General features: G+C 35.4%; 1 protein-coding gene across 1 annotated transcript in view; it reads left to right on the plus strand.

The window, feature by feature from the left end:
• The window catches only part of IPO11 (importin 11), a 216,112-nt gene that overhangs the window by 86,505 nt on the left and 111,926 nt on the right, over positions 1 to 17,681 (plus strand). Inside the window, exons 17-20 of the mRNA XM_060142999.1 lie at positions 4,766 to 4,799; positions 5,011 to 5,051; positions 6,350 to 6,466; positions 11,831 to 11,944. Of these exons, the coding sequence (XP_059998982.1) occupies positions 4,766 to 4,799; positions 5,011 to 5,051; positions 6,350 to 6,466; positions 11,831 to 11,944 (306 nt within the window). The remainder of the gene's footprint in view (positions 1 to 4,765; positions 4,800 to 5,010; positions 5,052 to 6,349; positions 6,467 to 11,830; positions 11,945 to 17,681) is intronic.

A 17,681-nucleotide genomic window follows, 5' to 3' on the forward strand; every position in this document is an offset into this window, starting at 1 on the left:
AATTTATTTTTGGCTGCATTGGGTCTTTGTTGCTTCCTGCAGGCTTTTTCTAGTTGTGGTGAACGGGGGCTACTCTTCACTGTGATGCACAGACTTCTCATTGTGGTGGCTTCTCTTATTGCAGAGCATGGGCTCTAGGCGCTTGGTCTTCAGTAGTTGTGGCATGCGGGCTCAGTAGTTGTGGTGCGCGGGCTCTAGAGTGCAGTCTCAGTAGCTGTGGTGCGCAGGCTCAGTAGCTGTGGCATACAGGCTTAGTTGCTCAGCAGCATGTGGGATCTTCTCGGACCAGGGATTGAACCCCTGTCCCCTGCATTGGCAGGGGAATTCTTAACCACTGCGCCACCAGGGAAGTCCCGAGCAGAGGTTCTTAATTTCAGTATAATTGGATTTATTGATTTCCTTTTTTTGATTTTGTTCTTTTTGTTTCTTGTTTAATAAATCCGTTTTCTTCACACGTGGTTCTTTATTCCATCTGGGATTTATTTTTCGACATGATATCAAGTAAGATTCCATTTGTATTAATTTTTTATAAGGACAACAGTGGTACAATGCTTTATTGAAAAATCCATTAAAAAATATCTTCTGCATGCTTTCTTCCATCCCTCTTAGAACATGTTACTTAGTAGATGCAGTGCTTATGGCAAGTTTCAGATTTGAGAATGTTGTTACCACAGTGTAAACAGAATGACTAAATTTTAGGTGAAAGGAACTTTCTTTTCCTGGGAACCCCAGAGGATTCTCTAACCAGAATATTTGATTTACATACTTGGTTTCTTTAGTGGTAAGGTTTCTGATCCAGTAATAACCTTTCAATTTCGGAAATTATAAGTAATTAAAAATTTTTTTTGTTTTACTTAGGTTATTTATGCAACTTTCAATAAAACAAGCAGGAAGCTACTTAAAAATTAGCATCAGTGTACTCTTTCAGCCTTGTAAGAGGCAGTGTATAATGTAGACTGTGGTACAGCCAGAAGGTTTATAGTTTGGGGGTGGGGTGTGTGGGGGTTATTGTCTGTCAAGCAGAGGAAAGGCCATCTTCATGGGCAGGTTGACTACCAGCATAGAAATAGGGAGTTTTTCAGGTGGAAAGCCAGTTGATGGAGTTTAAGAAGGGACTTTGAGTGGCATGTACATGACTGTAGCAAACCCTGAATTCACTGTGGGAGGTGCAGCTGGGATCTGGGCAGAGGTATTTTTAACAAGGTACATTGAAATTCTCCTGTCTTTCCACTCTTCTGCCTTATATGGGTCTCCCAGTTCTGTCACACTTTCTTACAGTTTCAAGTTTTCCCACTTGACCATCCTTTGTGTCTCAAAAAAACTGTTTCAGGTTTTAAACTCTGTGTTAGTCTGTGTTTTCACAAAATGAATTCTAAATTCACTTATATTCAGCAAATACGTTGGGTAAGATGTTGTGGAAAAAACCCGAGCGAACTTTAGGGCCAACCCAGTAATTTCCGAAGGAAATATCAAAAATACGTGTTTGAGGGCTTCCCTGGTGGTGCAGTGGTTGAGAGTCTGCCTGCCGATGCAGGGGACATGGGTTCGTGCCCCGGTCCGGGAAGATCCCACGTGCAGCGGAGCGGCTGGGCCCGTGAGCCATGGCCGCTGAGCCTGCGCGTCCGGAGCCTGTGCTCCGCAGCGGGAGAGGCCACAACAGTGAGAGGCTCGTGTACCGCAAAAAGAAAAAAAAAAAATGTGTTTGAGACATCAAGGTATTAGGGCACTCTAAAACCAGGAAGAAAGGAAACTTTAATCTAGTAACTTTCTTATAGTCCATTTTGGTTTTGTAATGATGTGTGTGGTATCCATATTATATGAAAATGAGCTTTAGAATGTTTTTCTTAAAAGGAGATGAAAATATGGAAGGTGCTTTTTATCCTTTTAGGAAAGTTATTTACATGTGTATTTCAGAAGAAAATATGTAATTCAGTGATCTTGACTGCATAATAAAGTAAAAATAGTACCATAATAGTACCAAGTAATAAAAGAGCCGATGAGTAGGATAATATTATTCATATTAGTATCTCTTTCCATGCCTAGCATGGAATCAGAAAATTATAAAATGTTTATTGAAAGAGTTAAGAGATAAGGATAAAACATTATAAAATTATTATTCTGTTTCTTTTCAGCAGAGAAATATAATCTATTTCATAATTATTCTCTCATGTTTGCCTTACTTACATTTTCCTGGTGGTCTTAAGTCCCTGAGACATTGCCACTTATTTCAGGTCCCAGCTCCATGCTCACTCCTCTAGTGTGTGGAATTCCCTTCACTGCTATGGGCAGGCTGTAGTAGTGGTCAAGCATTAGGCTGCTCCAAGCCTAGAACTCAAATCAACCACCCTGACAGTTATGCCAAGGCTCATTCTCATGCTGGACACCGAAGTTTCTGGTTACTCTTGCCTTTATGTAGCAGTCTTCTTTGGAAGTAGTGTTGACCTGTGATTTCTTCTTGTTCATTTCTCTGTTGCTGTCATGCTTCTCTGGGATTCTTCCAATGATTCTGATGGCTTGATGGCACTTGTTTGCCCCAGTATGGAATTAGTTTGTTATCTTCTTAGAACTTTTCTGATGTTTCAGCTGAAGGGGTAGGGTAGACTCAGGCTGAGTTACAGTCTAGATATGGTTCTGGATACTTCGGGTTTCATTCTCCTTCAAAAAGCTAGGTTTATTCTATGAAAAGTTATGTTTGGAGTCTGGTTAAGGGAAGATTGTTTTTGTTTTGTTTCGTATTCTTGCATTTATTTATCAAGTATATATTGAATCATGTCTTGGAAGTTGTGTTAGATGATCTTCTGCCAATCTTCTGTCACAGTCCCCAACTATTCATTCTGTAAATTCAGGTCCTGATTTTTTTTCCCTGTTACTTGTGAATTGCTGCAAAGTTCATTGTCTCTATGCAGTAAGTACTTCCTATTTCTTTTATAGCTCAGGAATAGCTAATTTTGTTCTTATTTGTGTTTGTCATATTTTAAATGCTTCTCTCTTTTCTTAAACTGTGTGCTTTTTGTTTTCCCTTATGATCTGGCTTCCTAGTCTTGCAGTTAAGCTAGAGTGCATCATGATTAATTTCATCTTTTTCTCTGCATGCAGTACTGCACTGACTTCTTCCCTTTGTTAGGAGGGAAAACAGATAGTTTTCATTCAGATGTCTCTTTCCTATACTTATTTATGTAAATGTCATCGTTATGGGTTAAATGCATCTCTGGTCCTTTTGTGGAGGAAGATCAAGAGAGATTTAAGGGTTAGTGTGCTGACAGTTTGATTTCCTTTTGGGGGGCACTTTCAAGTCCTGGTGTTTGTGAATTAAATTATTGCCACAGTGCCAGTTATATGCCTTACACTGTACTAAATGCTGACAATTTGAAGATGACTAGAAATAGTTCATGTCCTCAGGGGGATTATCCTGTTCTTAAGCTCTTCACATTAGCCATTTTTATTGATAATTATTTAATATCTGGGTGTTTTTTTCCCCTGCTAGATTGTAAGCTTTTTGAGGACAAGGACTAGGTGTGTCTTACTCAGCATTTTTTCCCACAGCACCCAACACAATGCCTGGGAGTTATAGTTCCTTGTTGAATATTTTTAATTGCATGAGTATGTCATCTTTTCATTAGGTCATTTCATAGTAGAACACTTAGCATAGTGCTTTGCATGTATTGGATAATCAGCACATTTGTTAAATCATTAAAAAATCTAGAAATATTCATATTACCTTTAGAAACAGTGAATAAAAAGAAAAGGCAGGTGAGAAAACATCTGCACTCTAGGCTCTTAGAATCTGTGGATTTGGAACTAGAGTACTTAACATTTGATGAATATGCCTAATCAGCACCTCAAGACCTCAGAAGCTCCTATAAAATGATCAAAACTGTTTCTTTGTGGAAAATGGCTGCAAAGGAAAAACCAGTTGCTGTTACAGGTGTGGGAAGCATAGTAGCAATCTAAGAAAGTAATGGCTCTTAGCCAGGAAATAAAAGTTTTAGATACATTATTTTACAGAGCAGCGTATAGCATTTAATCATGGCTTGAGTTCATGTTACTTGGTGTGGAAACTGAGTGTGGTAGCCCATGCCCATTTAGCTGGTCAAGTCACAGGTAAAACTCTAAAAGAAATAGGAAGATTATGCTGTCATGATATGATTTTCCCAGGTAACATGCTGATACACAAAGAAAGTGTGATTTGGCAAGGTTAAGAGCTTGTACAAACCTTTCTGTATTTGTGAACTTTGGGATTTAGAAAATATCAGACTTTATCTTTTGGTTATTTCAGGGACTTCCTGTAATTGAGGTTGCAAATGGGAATTTGTGTGCTTTTTCCTCCTCCCTCTTCCTTCTCTTCTCCTCCCTCACTCTTCACTTATACATCCACCGGCTTCTCCAAGCCCACCCTGCTTTCCTGCTTCTCTTCTCTGCTTCTCAACCTTCCCTTTCCCTCTGACACCATCTTCACACTCTTTTCTCTCAGTGCCACACTCTCCACAGTGTTATGGCAAATTAGTTTTCTTCCTGGAAGCACTCACTGGATTAAAGACTCCTTTAAGCAAATTATGGGAAACTGAGAAGGGTGGGAATTGACACTATTTTACTTTTTCTTTTTAGTCCTTGCTAAATAAGGAGAATGTCCTTTTATTTCTAGATGTTAATGTACTCTGTGACTTTAAGTAGAGAAAGTGATTTGCAGTAAATTTTTTGTCATTCATTATTAATGATGTTTAGTAATTCTAGAATGATTCGTAATTCACAGTATACTTTCTTTTAGGTCCGTATTGAAACAGCTACCACTCTGAAGTTAAATATCCTTTAAAAACTTTTAAAACACTTCATTGCAAAGAATTTTAACAACAATTTAAAATTGTTACTTATTTTTAAAATTAATTTATGAGGTAGTTTAAAATGTAATTTTGGATTGGTTTGTTGTATTTGGTTTTTACATATACTTTATCCTGATAAATTTCATATATTCTGAATTTCATATATTCTCAGTATTCCTTAACTGCTCTTCACCTGTTGATGATTTTGAGTTTAGAACAGATCAGTTTCTACCGGTAAGAATATTTATTTCTAGGTTTTATAACAATTTCTGCTTATGTCTTTTAGAATGTTGTGTTATTTTATAGCTGAAATTATATATGTAGTATCAGTTATTTATTAAAGTTGCATTGAAAAGTATATTAGATTTTTTGGAAGTGATTGCTTTTATTGGTAACTTTAATTTGAAATAGTTTACTTTTATTCTGCTTGTTTTTTGTTTAGTTATCTTGTCATCTATTTTGGAGTGGACTGCTGAACTTCTTTTCTCACAATTATAAAACAGTAATTTCACTTCATGTTTGTCTGTTACTTTTCATCCTTAGGTTATCCCCCTCTGTTGTCTGTGTATGTATGTCTGTCCTACACTAGATTGCAAATTACTTGAAAAGCAGAATACCAAGTCTTACTCATTTCTTTTTTTCCTTCACTCAACTCTCAGCACCTAGCGTGGTGTTTTCACATAATTGGTACTCAGTGAGCTCTTGTTAAATATGTCAGTAAGGTTGGTGCGTTAGTGTTTGTTTTTCTTGAGAGGACTAAACAAGAAGAAAACTTTATGATAAAATGTCTACTTATATTTCTTATGGGGTCATAGATGGGAAAACTTGTAGAGCAGAAATTTTTCTTTAATAAAAGAATCACTAGGTATTTTTGGATGAAAGAAATATGTTTTACCAATCTATATAAAAATGAACCAGATGTGTGAAAGAACAAATGTTTATGTATCTGGCATCCTGTGATTTGTTAACTCCTACTATAATTTTCAAGATGTAGGAGTTAAAAGCCAGACATAGGATTTTTGTTTTCGATTTCCTAATCAGAAATATTCTGTTGTTCTTAGAATTACAAGTATTTATCTACAAAAGTTTATATCTCTGCGCAGCATATGTTAAGGGCCACATGAGACAGCTGGTATGTGATTGCAATAATGGCATTCCTTTTGCTTTAATGAGTAGACTTTGCAGAACAATAGGCATATGTGGAAAACCAATGACAAAGCGCTGTTAAAAGTTGGGTTTAGCAGTATAAAATTTATACATAAAACGTTTAGATACAGTTTTCCTCTGAAAACATTACTCAGTGTCTAGATGAATTAAATTCTAAAATGGACACATTTAACAGCAATAAAGAAAAAAATCACTGCCCTAAATATTGGCACCTTGATCATTTTGAAGTTGTATAGGTAATGCTAAGGTTTTGTCTATTTGTCTTGTATTGCTTTGATATTATGATTTAGTTTTATTTCTTATTTCATTATGTAAAAGTTTTTACATTTCTATTCCAAACTTTTATTTTTTCTTTTTACCTACAGTATTTGGAAACGATGTTCACACTACTTTTTCAGTTACTGCAGCAAGTTACAGAATGTGACACAAAGATGCATGTTTTACATGTCCTTTCTTGTGTGATTGAAAGAGTAAACATGCAGGTAATTTTGTTGTAAAGCATGAAAATAGATGTTAGAGGAGTAAGTAGAGTATATATAGAATTCATTAATATCTTTGCTTTATATATGTTGTTTAAGTGTTAAAACATCATTAAAATGATTCTCATAGGTTGTGATTTCAGTTATGTATCAAAATTGACATTTATGCTTGAGTTTTTATAAAATGACCTAAGAAAATTAAAATTAAAAAATAAAAACTTGGATCAGCAATGTAGAGGTGTTTATTAGAAAGCAAAATTATATATCTCTTAGAAAATTCAGTTTATATTTAATAATACTTCTTAAAATTTAGTGTGTTTGAGTGCATAGTCACAGGTGTCTGTCAGCAAATGCAAATATTCGCAGAAGTCTATTATTTGTACCTTAAAAATTGAGTGTGTTTTGCAGTCTAGTCCACATTATATCCATGATTGGTTTAATATAAAAATGATATGTAAAGTTCTTAACAGTAGATTATTATTTAACTGTATTCAGCTTCCCTTATCACTCCTAATCTTTGTGAAAAATTGATAATCCAGGAATCACAGTATAATTTTCTGTAATTTCTTATATCCAAGTTTACCAGTGCATATTTTTATTTGAAAAGCGCTGAGTAAATCTGTGAGGTATTAGGGAAAGATAGTACCTCGAGTCCACAGTCCTGAAGACTGCTCCTGAATTCATTAGTGAATTCTGACACCTTGAACCTGTTTATTAATTCTAAAGCAGTTGATGAAAATTGCTATCAGTTGTTGAGTAATGACAAGTTTCCAACTTCTGTGCCAGATGATTTGCATTTACTTCTTACTTAATCCTCACAAAAACCTTTGGGTGGGAATTAGAACGTATTATCTCAAAAAATTAGAGGCTTTAAGAAACTTACCGAAGTTCAGACATCTGAGTGACATTGACAGTATTCAAACTCAGCATTATAGTATGTTAACAGCAGTTGCAGTTTTGAGTGACCGTTGATCATTTTAAGCAGATCTGAGTCCTGGTGTCTCAAAGTAGTAATATCTTACAGTTTTCTTAACACTTGGGATTCTTATTACATTAATTACGTTATTTCATTTTGATATTGGTTTATAAACAACATTGAGAGAGTTTGGTCATTGAGACTGTTTTAAACTTATTTCAAGTCCCTGTCTCTGCTCTTTATCTTGAGCAAGGTCTTTAACCTCGTGTCCCCATGTATAAAATGGTAAAGTTAAAGATAACTCACAAACACAAAAAATGATTTCATGAGTGCGAAATTATTACAGATGTTCTGTATGCTTTAGATCACCATACAATTGCAATAAGTTGTTTAAAAATTGATTATATAAGAAAGATTTGGCACATTTTTATAATTTTATTTAGATATCATCTGACTAATGGGAATTTCTTAAAGAATATTTTTTTTCTTCTTTTAGAAATGTATTTTCTTACCCCCATCTCTCCAAACCTTTAAACCTTTTTCCCCCATTACTCTTGCTTATTAAATTTAAAAATGCTTTTGTTTTTATCCATACTCATCTTTCGTAACACAAATAGCCTAAGCAGCTCAGGTGTCTATATCATTAGTAAATAGCAATAAGATATAGTTATCCAGTAGTACTTTTTGTTTTCAGAATGCAGGTAGGAAAGGGTTACGAAAAATGTTTTTAGTAGATTCTTTAACATTTTCCCGTGTTAACCTTTGAATAACACCATCATTTATATATCCTTCAGCTATCATTTACATATGAATTTGATTTTTGTTTACTAGGTTGCAAACATTTTGAGCCATCTTACAACAGTGCTTTCTGACACATAATAGTTTTTGAAGTTTTAGGGAACTCACAATTTTTATACCATAGCTTGCAATTATTTGAAGATTATATTTCCTCTACTTTTAAAAAGCATAGTTGAAAACCTATAATTAAATTATTCTGGTGCAGGGATCCCATAAATGCACAGTCAGGAAAAATGTGTTAATCATCAGGTGTAATGTCAGGTAGATAGTCTTTGGACTTAAGCATTTCTAAAGGAAAAGAACAAAATTAAAAATTAAAGGGCCAGCGTGAAATAGTAAATGTTCGGTTGAAAATGTTACCTAAAATGAGGTTTCATTAGAGACTTACTTTTTAAATTCCCCTGTGAATGGAGCCTTTGCTAAAACATTTTTTAGGCTGTCACATATTTGATTTTCACGTTTTTCTTTCTTTTTAATTGTCTCAAAGTACTTTTCTCCCCTTTTTTAAAATTAATTTTTATTGGAGTATGGTTGCTTTACAATGTTGTGTTAGTTTCTTGCTATACAGCAAAGTGAATCAGTCATACGTATACACATATCCCCTCTTTTTTAGATTTCTTTCCCATTTAGGTCACCCCAGAGCACTGAGTAGAGTTCCCTGTGCTATACAGTAGGTTCTCATTAGTTATTGATTTTATACACAGTAGTGTATATATCACGTTTTTCTTAATGTGTTATGAATGAAAGTGGGTATCTCCCTATCTAGAATGAACTAACTCATAAGAGTATAATTATAATGCTCATAGTAGGCACCCCCCCAGCCCCCCATTCTGTTTTCTTTGGAGAAGTGCCAAAAGATGAGAGCTGTTTCGTCTCAATTGTTTAATGCTTGTGGTTCAGTTTCTGTTATAGGGTTATTTAGCCCAATGTCTATAAAACATTTTAATTCCACGTGTTTTTTAAATATTATATAAATAACTGATAATTGGTCTACCAAAAAACTCATGTTATAATCATTTTCAGAATGTATATGCGTAGTATTTTTTATTTCGCATCATTTCATTGAAAAATTTTAAATGTACAGATAAGTTGCAGTAAATCACTACCCATATATTCTTCACCTAATTTCATCATGACACTTCACCCAGTATATTAGACCTCTCCTTCTTAATTATAACCATGATTAGATTCAGAGGACTTAACATTGATGTAGTACTATTTTCTAATATCAAGTCCATATTCAGATTTCCTCAGTTGCCCTAATAATGTATTTTTTAACCACCTTCCTCCTGCCCTAAGGGAATGTGTTTGGCTTTCATGTCATCACTTTGTTTTCTAATCGCCAGCCCTTTTTTTTTTTTAACATCTTTATTGGAGTGTAATTGCTTTACAATGGTGTGTTAGTTTCTACTGTATACCAAAGTGAATCAGCTATATGTATACATATATCCCCATATCTCCTCCCTCTTGCGTCTCCCTCCCACCCTCCCTATGCCACCCCTCCAGGTGGTCGCAAAGCATGGAGCTGATCTCCCTGTGCTATGTGACTGCTTCTCACTAGCTATCTGTTTTACACTTGGTAATGTATATATATATGTCCATGCCACTCTCTCATGCCACTTCGTCCCAGCTTACCCTTCCCCCTCCCTGTGTCCTAAAGTCCATTCTCTATGTCTGCCCCTAGGTTCTTCAGAACCTTTTTTTTTTTTTTTTAGATTCCATATATATGTGTTAGCATACAGCATTTGTTCTTCTCTTTCTGACTTACTTCACTCTGTATGACAGACTCTAGGTCCATCCACCTCACTACAAATAACTCAATTTCATTTCTTTTTATGGCTGAGTAATATTCCATTGTATATATGTGCCACATCTTCTTTATCCATTCATCTGTTGATGGACACTTAGGTTGCTTCCATGTCCTGGCTATTGTAAATAGTGCTGCAATGAACATTGTGGTACATGACTCTTTTTGAATTAATGGTTTTCTCAGGGTATATGCCCAGTAGTGGGATTGCTGGGTCGTATGGTAGTTCTATTTTTAATTTTTTAAGGAACCTCCATACTGTTCTCCATAGTGGCTGTATCAATTTACATTCCCACCAACAGTGCAAGAGGGATCCCTTTTCTCCACACCCTCTCCAGCATTTATTGTTTGTAGATTTTTTGATGATTCGCTAACTCTTTTTTTGTCTTTTGCAACACTGAATCTATGAGTGATTTTTGAAATAGTGCCTTTGAAGCATTAATTTTAATTTAGAACATCATATATTCTAATGAATAACTAGGACTGGGATATAAATATTTCATGACTTTCAAATGTAATTGGGTGCTTTGGTTTTATTACTTACCCTATCTATAATTCATAGCATATACTTCCTTTCTTCCATGCCTTAGAAAGTATTCTCTCTAATTTGTTCAAAACAAAAGCTGGTTTATTTTCCTTATCAGTAGAACATGCTGTTATATGCTGCTTTTAGTTGAATATGAATGCATTAGGTACTCTGAAACCTGTGTCTTTATGTGTTAATTGGTTTGCCTTTATAAATTAATTGGAGGGATCTTTGAGATAGAGCACTTAGCAAAATTAAGTGCTCAGCAAAATTAAGTGCTCAATAAATATTTTAATAGTATGATTGAGAATTTATATGTAAATAGTCTCTTAATATTTATTCAGTTTTATCTCACTGAAATATTTAGGCAAATGTTTAACTTCTTATCTTTCTGTACCTCCTCCCCCAAACCCCGGGGGAAGAAATCCTACAGTTTTTTCTGGCTACCCTTTTAGTGTATGACGTTCTATAAGCAGAATAAAGAAACTCTTACTCTTTTTGGGAGCATTTTTTTTAATTTTAATCCGTGGGATTGATAGATAGTACTCAAGCTGTGAAAGTCTAGTACTTCTTTTTATCACCAAGGGTACTCTCATCAGATCAGTTCCAAATACTGTGTGACTGTAAGCCTGAAGCTGGAGCACTGTGTCCATTTTCTGTGTGGATCCATTTCATTTTCCAAAAAGCTCAATGTCAAGCTGTGCTGTGCTTAAGGGCATATTTTTAAAACTGGTGAGCTTAATCCATAGTGGAGTTAACAGTTTTATCCTTTGAAGAGGAGTTTCTTCTCCTGTGTTTCTACCATACCTTGTGAACACCTTCACCTTGCATTTATTGTTTTTCATTGTAAGGATTTGTGTGTCTACCTTTATATCCTCTTCTTTTTGGTGCCTAGTCTTCAGGGCCTGATACTTTGAAGATGCCATTAGGTAATTGTTGAATGAATAAGTGCTAACTCTTTTTAAGACAGTATAATATCCAATTAGATAATCTGTTTTATTAAAAAGAACCAGGATGTAACAGCATTTTCTATTAAATTCTAAAGAAATAACTGGCTTCAGTATGTTGTTTTCTATTCCTAAATTTTATTTCATGCAATAAATTTGGTACTTGTTTAAAATTGTTAATATTTACCATGGAGCTTTGTGTCTCTATGTAATGTCTAATTTATCTTTAAAAGGATATGTGCTTAATACATTACATCTAGTAAATATTAAATATTTGCTGCTTGGGACCTATTAAGTCTGTCAGTGTTTCTTGAGGTAAGTCGCCTTCTTTACTAATATAATTCTTTTGCTTCCTCTACTCCTGTTGTGATAGATACGACCATACGTAGGGTGTTTGGTACAGTATTTGCCTCTTCTTTGGAAGCAGAGTGAAGAACACAATATGTTGAGATGTGCTATTTTGACAACACTTATTCATCTTGTTCAGGTAAGTTACTTCTCCACAGTTTCTTAGTTTAGTATTTTTTCTTCTTTAAAATTTTTTTACTGTTTTCATGTGGTTTTTGTCAGTGATAGTAAAAGGTCTTACATTTGTCTCATGTGTGATCTAAACAGTTTAAAAATACCTTTTATATGTTTACTATGGGCATTTTTTGACATAAAAATATTCTCTACTTTTAAAAGACGATTTCTTTCACTGGATGTAGTTTTCCCCAATGATGGTAGACTTGTGATTTGTGCAGTCAGTCACTTGTTCTTTGCATGCAGCTTCCCTGGTATTCAGAACTCTTATGCATAAAGTTACTCTCCATTTTCACTCTCTTTCCTTGATTTAATATAAAAATTTTCCCTTTCACATATTGGGAAGGCAGAAAAACAGGTGAATTGCTTTTGAGGGAAGGAATGAATTTGATTTTCAGTATCTTGCCTTTGAGGTATGGGGATGTGCAGCAGGAAGAGAGGACCCTAAAATTTCAGAGAGAGAGAGAGAGAGAGAGAGAGAGAGAGAGAGAGAGATGGGACTGTAGTCCTCATTGAACTGTTATAGTGAATTATAGTCTGATGGTGAGAGTATGGTGAGGAAAGCACTTAATGCCAAGACTTAGAATATCTGGCTACAGGGATGCACAAGTGATTTTTACTGCCTTGCCCCAAAGTTTGATAGATTTTTTCCAATGGGGAGTTCTCTTTTGAAATTAAGAATTAATACTATGAAATGTTCTAATAAGTTTAAAAAAACCCTGTCTAATATTAGTTTTAAAAAAACCTTTCTCTGTTACCTTGGTACTTTTTTGAAACATAAATTCATTCTTTCACTAAATATTTATGGATGAGTTTTGCAGTTACAAATTCCTGAGGCAGCTTTAGATACTTGATTAGTGATACAAAATTTTTTTTAAAGTACTTTCTTTTTAATAAATGTCTGGCCTAGCATCTCTTCTTGTCTATCCTTTAATTCTTGTGATTATCCTGAAAAATTATATCCCTTTTATAGATGGGGATAGAAAGGCTACGAGAAGGTTAACAAGTAGCCTGAGATTGCTCATGTAAGTGTCAGAACAAAGAGTGATCGCCATATCTTTTGCTTTATATCCCTGCCAAATTTGTTTTTAGACTCAATTTTTGTGAGGGAGGTGTGTCTCTTCAGGCAATGTTACCTCAGGAAATCTGAGGAAGCCATAGTAACTTGCATGGAATGTTTGGAGTATATAGGACCTTTTTCTTTAATCCTGACATTTCAGTACCCTGTGTATTTGTATAGGCCAGGGATACAAACCTCCGTCTAAGTAATCATCTGCCCTTCCTAGAGAAAGCATATAACATTTAATATTAAAATTGAGACTAGCTTAAAATAAGTTTTTCAGGGGATTCCCTGGTGGCGCAGTGGTTAAGAATCCGCCTGCCAGTGCAGGGGACACGGGTTTGAGCCCTGGTCCGGGAAGATTCCACATGCCATGGGGCAACTAAGACCGTGCGCCACAACTACTGAGCCTGCGCTCTAGAGCCCGTGAACCACAGCTACTGCAGCCCACACACGTAGACCCCGTGCTCAGCAACAAAGAGAAGCCACCACAATGAGAAGCCCGCGCAGTGCAACAAAGAGTAGCCCCTGCTCACCGCAACTAGAGAAAGCCCGCGCACAGCAAATAAGAGCCAACGCAGCCAGAAATAAATAAATAAATCTATTAAAAAAAAAAAAAAGTGTTTAAAAAAATAAGTTTTTCAGTCCTTTGAGAAGATTATACTAGGGTTATAGGTAAGTTTCCTTTCATGGAAAACAGTTCATCTTTTGACTTTATTTTTATTTATTTATTTATTGAAATATAGTTCGTGTACAAGCCACCCTTTGAATTTTAAAATTTAATAGGCAGATATTAGTGTAGGTATTTGTATATTTTTGTTTTCATTTTTTAAATTCTGGGAACCCAGACTGATAGTCTCTGACTGAGGAGTGTAATAATGGATGAAAATAAACTCACTCGTCTGCAGTAGTTGGCCTCAGTGGAAGTAGGCATTCATTCATTGAATAAAGATTTTTTGAACAGCTTCAATATGCAATACATGGTACTAGGCACTGGGATGCAGAAATGAATAGGGCAAGCTCTTTGTGAATGTGGCTGTCTAGGGGAAGACTGAATAGCTAAGTGCTCTGTTAGCAATAAGAACATGATGCTGTGGGGCACTTGGTAGGTTACCCATCTTAGACTGGAGGGTGAGGTGGGACATCAGGGAAGGCTTCCTTTATAGGTGATACCCAAATAGTGTTGAACAAGAGGTGTTAATGAGATACGGTGGTTCAGGGATGAGAGTGGTAAAGATATTTTAAACAAATTGACCAGCATATGTAAAGCCCCCTGGACATGTGAGAATGGGATACTTTTTTTTTTTGAGTTTATTTTTATATATATATATATATATATATATATATATATATATATATATATATATATATATATATATATAAATTTTTTTTTTTTTTTCCGGTACGCGGGCTTCTCACTGTTGTGGCATCTCCAGTTGTGGAGCACAGGCTCTGGACGCGCAGGCTCAGTGGCCATGGCTCACGGGCCTAGCCGCTCTGTGGCATGTGGGATCTTCCCAGATCGGGGCACGAACCCGTGTCCCCTGCATCGGCAGGCGGACTCTCAACCACTGCGCCACCAGGGAAGCCCTTGAGTTTATGTATTGATTAGTTTTGTATGTAGATAGGTTAAGGAGTCAGTTCTTGAAGACTTTTTATGAAAAGTAGCAGTATATCCATTTCCTATTTGGTGGAGGAATCTACTTTCAACACTTATAGCCCTGTCTCTTTGGTTTTTTATCTCTAGCTCTAAGTAACATACTTATATTGTTCATTCTTGATTTAAGCATTTTAGGCATTATCTCTTGACCACCCTGTTTAGAAGATGAAATTTTAATTCTTTCATTTCCCTCTGTATGACTCCTATTCCTCCCATCCTCCCAATATAGTTAGATTGTAATTTAAATTACGTCATTATTTAGTGTTTTTATTTGTGTGACTATATAAAGGCTATTGAAGGCATATATCATTATGTTATGATTAATTTTCTTTATTGTACAACCATCCTCCTAATCTTCACTCCTATATAATAATTTGTTTGCTTAGTTTATAAGTTTTCTATTACTGTGTAACAAATTATCACAAAAGTAGTGGCTTAAAACAACATCCAAAATAACTTATAGTTCTGTAGATCAGAGGTCCAGCACACCTTGTCTGTACTCTTTGATCAGGGTCTGACAGGCTGAAATTGAGGTGTCTGCCAGGCTAAGTTCTCCCCTGCAGACTTTGAGGAAGACTTGTCTTTATAGTCAGTCCCCTTGTTGGCAGAGTTCAATTCCTTGATCTGTAGGACTGAGGTCCCAGTGTACTTGCTGTCTGTCAGCTGGGGCACGTCTCAGTTCCTAGAGTCCAGCCACATTCCTTGATACATGGCCCCTTCCATCTTCAGCGTCAGCAGTGGGGAGATTCTTGGCTGTAAAATCCCCTCAGGCTTTGAATCTCTAACTTTCTTTTATGCAAGTAACTAAAGAAAACTCTCTTTTAAAGGATTCATGTGGTTAGGTCAGGCTTACGTGTATAATTTTCCTGTCATAAGGTCGTTCAGTTTGGGACCTTAATCACATCTGTAAAGTAATATCTAAATTAGCACTTGAATGAATAACTGGCAAATGGTGTGTGTACAACTGGGGTTAAGAATCATAGGTGGTCATCTTAGTATTCTGCCTGCTATATTTAGTTTTCTGTGTAACTGAATCCATTCTCTCCACTTGTTATCTAAATATTCCCTCAGTGTGTTTACACACATCAGGTATTTTATTACTTTCATCATCTTGGAATCTGGAAGATTCTTACGTGCTTTAGTCTGGCCTGGCTTTACTCTCTGTTTGTTCACAGCTGTTATAACTGGATCCCCTTTCAGTGTCATCTAAGGGGTTCTTCTTGCCTATCCTTTCTATAGGATGCCTGTTTTCTGTACCTGTCTTCTTCCTTGTTTTACTTCCTCTTTCTGTTGGAGCCCATGAATGCCAGTGGCATTTTGCAAAAGGTACATGGGAGGTAAGTTTTCTTCAGATTTTGCATGTGTGAAAATGTCTTACAGCTTTCACATTGACTGATAGTTTGGCTGAGTGTAAAATTCTAGATTATCCCTCAAAATTTTAGAGGCATTTTTCCTTTGTCTTCTAGCTTCTAGAGTTGCTTTTAGGAATCCTGAGCCATTTTAATTCTCGTTTCTTGAATGTTTCATCTCTCCTTTCCCTTTGACAACTTGTATGATCTTCTCTGTGTTCCTGTTTTCAATTTCATGATGATGTGGGTGTATTTTTATTCCACTGTTCTGGACATGTGGTGTATATTGTAAACTGGAAACTCGTGTTCTTGGGTTCTAGATAAGTCTATTGTTTTTTGTTGATTATTTCTGCACCTTCGTGTTTTGCTTTTGTCTCTTTCTGAACTTCTTATTACTTAGATGATAGATGAATGAACCAGCCCTGTATCTTTCTTCATTTCTGCTTTTTCTTCTCTTTGTCCTTTTGCTCTACTTTCTGGGGTATTTCTTCAGCTTTATCATTCACCCTTTCTATTGAGTTTTTCTTTCCTGCTATAATATTTTTAATGTCTATGAGTTCTTTCTTTTTAAGTTAAAAAATTTTTATTTGTTTTTATTGAAGTATAGTTGATTTACAATATTATATTAATTTCAGGTGTACAACATAGTTCAATATTTTTATAGATTATACTCCATTTAAAGTTATTACAGAGTAATGGCTATATTTCTCTGTGCTGTGTAATATATCCTTATTGATTATTTTATACATGTTTGTGTCTCTTCAGTGGATGAAGAGACACAACTCCCCCTTCGATGAGTTCTTTTTTGTATTGTTGAATAATCATTTTACAGCATTTCATTTTTTTTTTCATGAATACAATGTTATCTTTTATTCTGACAAGGATATTAATGATGTATTCTTCTAAGCTTTCATCTCTATGTGTGGTCTCTGTTTCCTTCAAGTTGCTGTTTTCTATTTTATTGTTCTGTTCTCTGTTTTTCATATTAGATATTTTAATCTTATATGTTGATCCTTGGTTGCCTGCTTTTTTTTTTTCCCTTGTGAAAATTTGAAGCATGTACAAAAGAAGGAAGAACAGTATAATGAATCGTTAGGTAACCATCACCCAACTAAAAGAGCTATATCAACATTTTGTCTGTATAAATTTAAGAGTGAGCACTAAAAAGCTAATTGGAAGGGTTAAGTATGTATGCGAAGCTTGCTGATTGTGGATTTTTTCTTTAGGATAATCTAGCTGGAGGTTTTTTTTGTATGGGACAGATGTTTTGGTTCCGTGTTTTTCAGATCTTTCCTTAGTGAAAGATCCATCAGTCTCCCGTCTGTTACGTTATATCTCCCTGTTTTATATAGTATCCTTAGTCTTGATTACCTGATATCTCCCTATCTTTAGACGATTTGTTTTACTTAACCAGAAAATAAATGGCCAGTTCTATACTGGGTTCAGGAGAGGGTCAGTTGTTGACTGTTGCACTTGGATGAGATCTTGTCATCAGATGTCTTTTAAAATACCTTCTAGAGGTCCTATTATTTTTAATACCTCCTCTTCAACTTCCCCTTCCCAAAATACCTTGAGCTATCAGTTCCTGAGTCTTTTGGAGTTTCTGTGATATAAATCAGGTGGTTTCTTGCCC

The sequence above is a fragment of the Lagenorhynchus albirostris genome, chromosome 3 (assembly GCF_949774975.1).
Source record: "Lagenorhynchus albirostris chromosome 3, mLagAlb1.1, whole genome shotgun sequence".
Lineage (NCBI taxonomy): Eukaryota > Metazoa > Chordata > Mammalia > Artiodactyla > Delphinidae > Lagenorhynchus > Lagenorhynchus albirostris.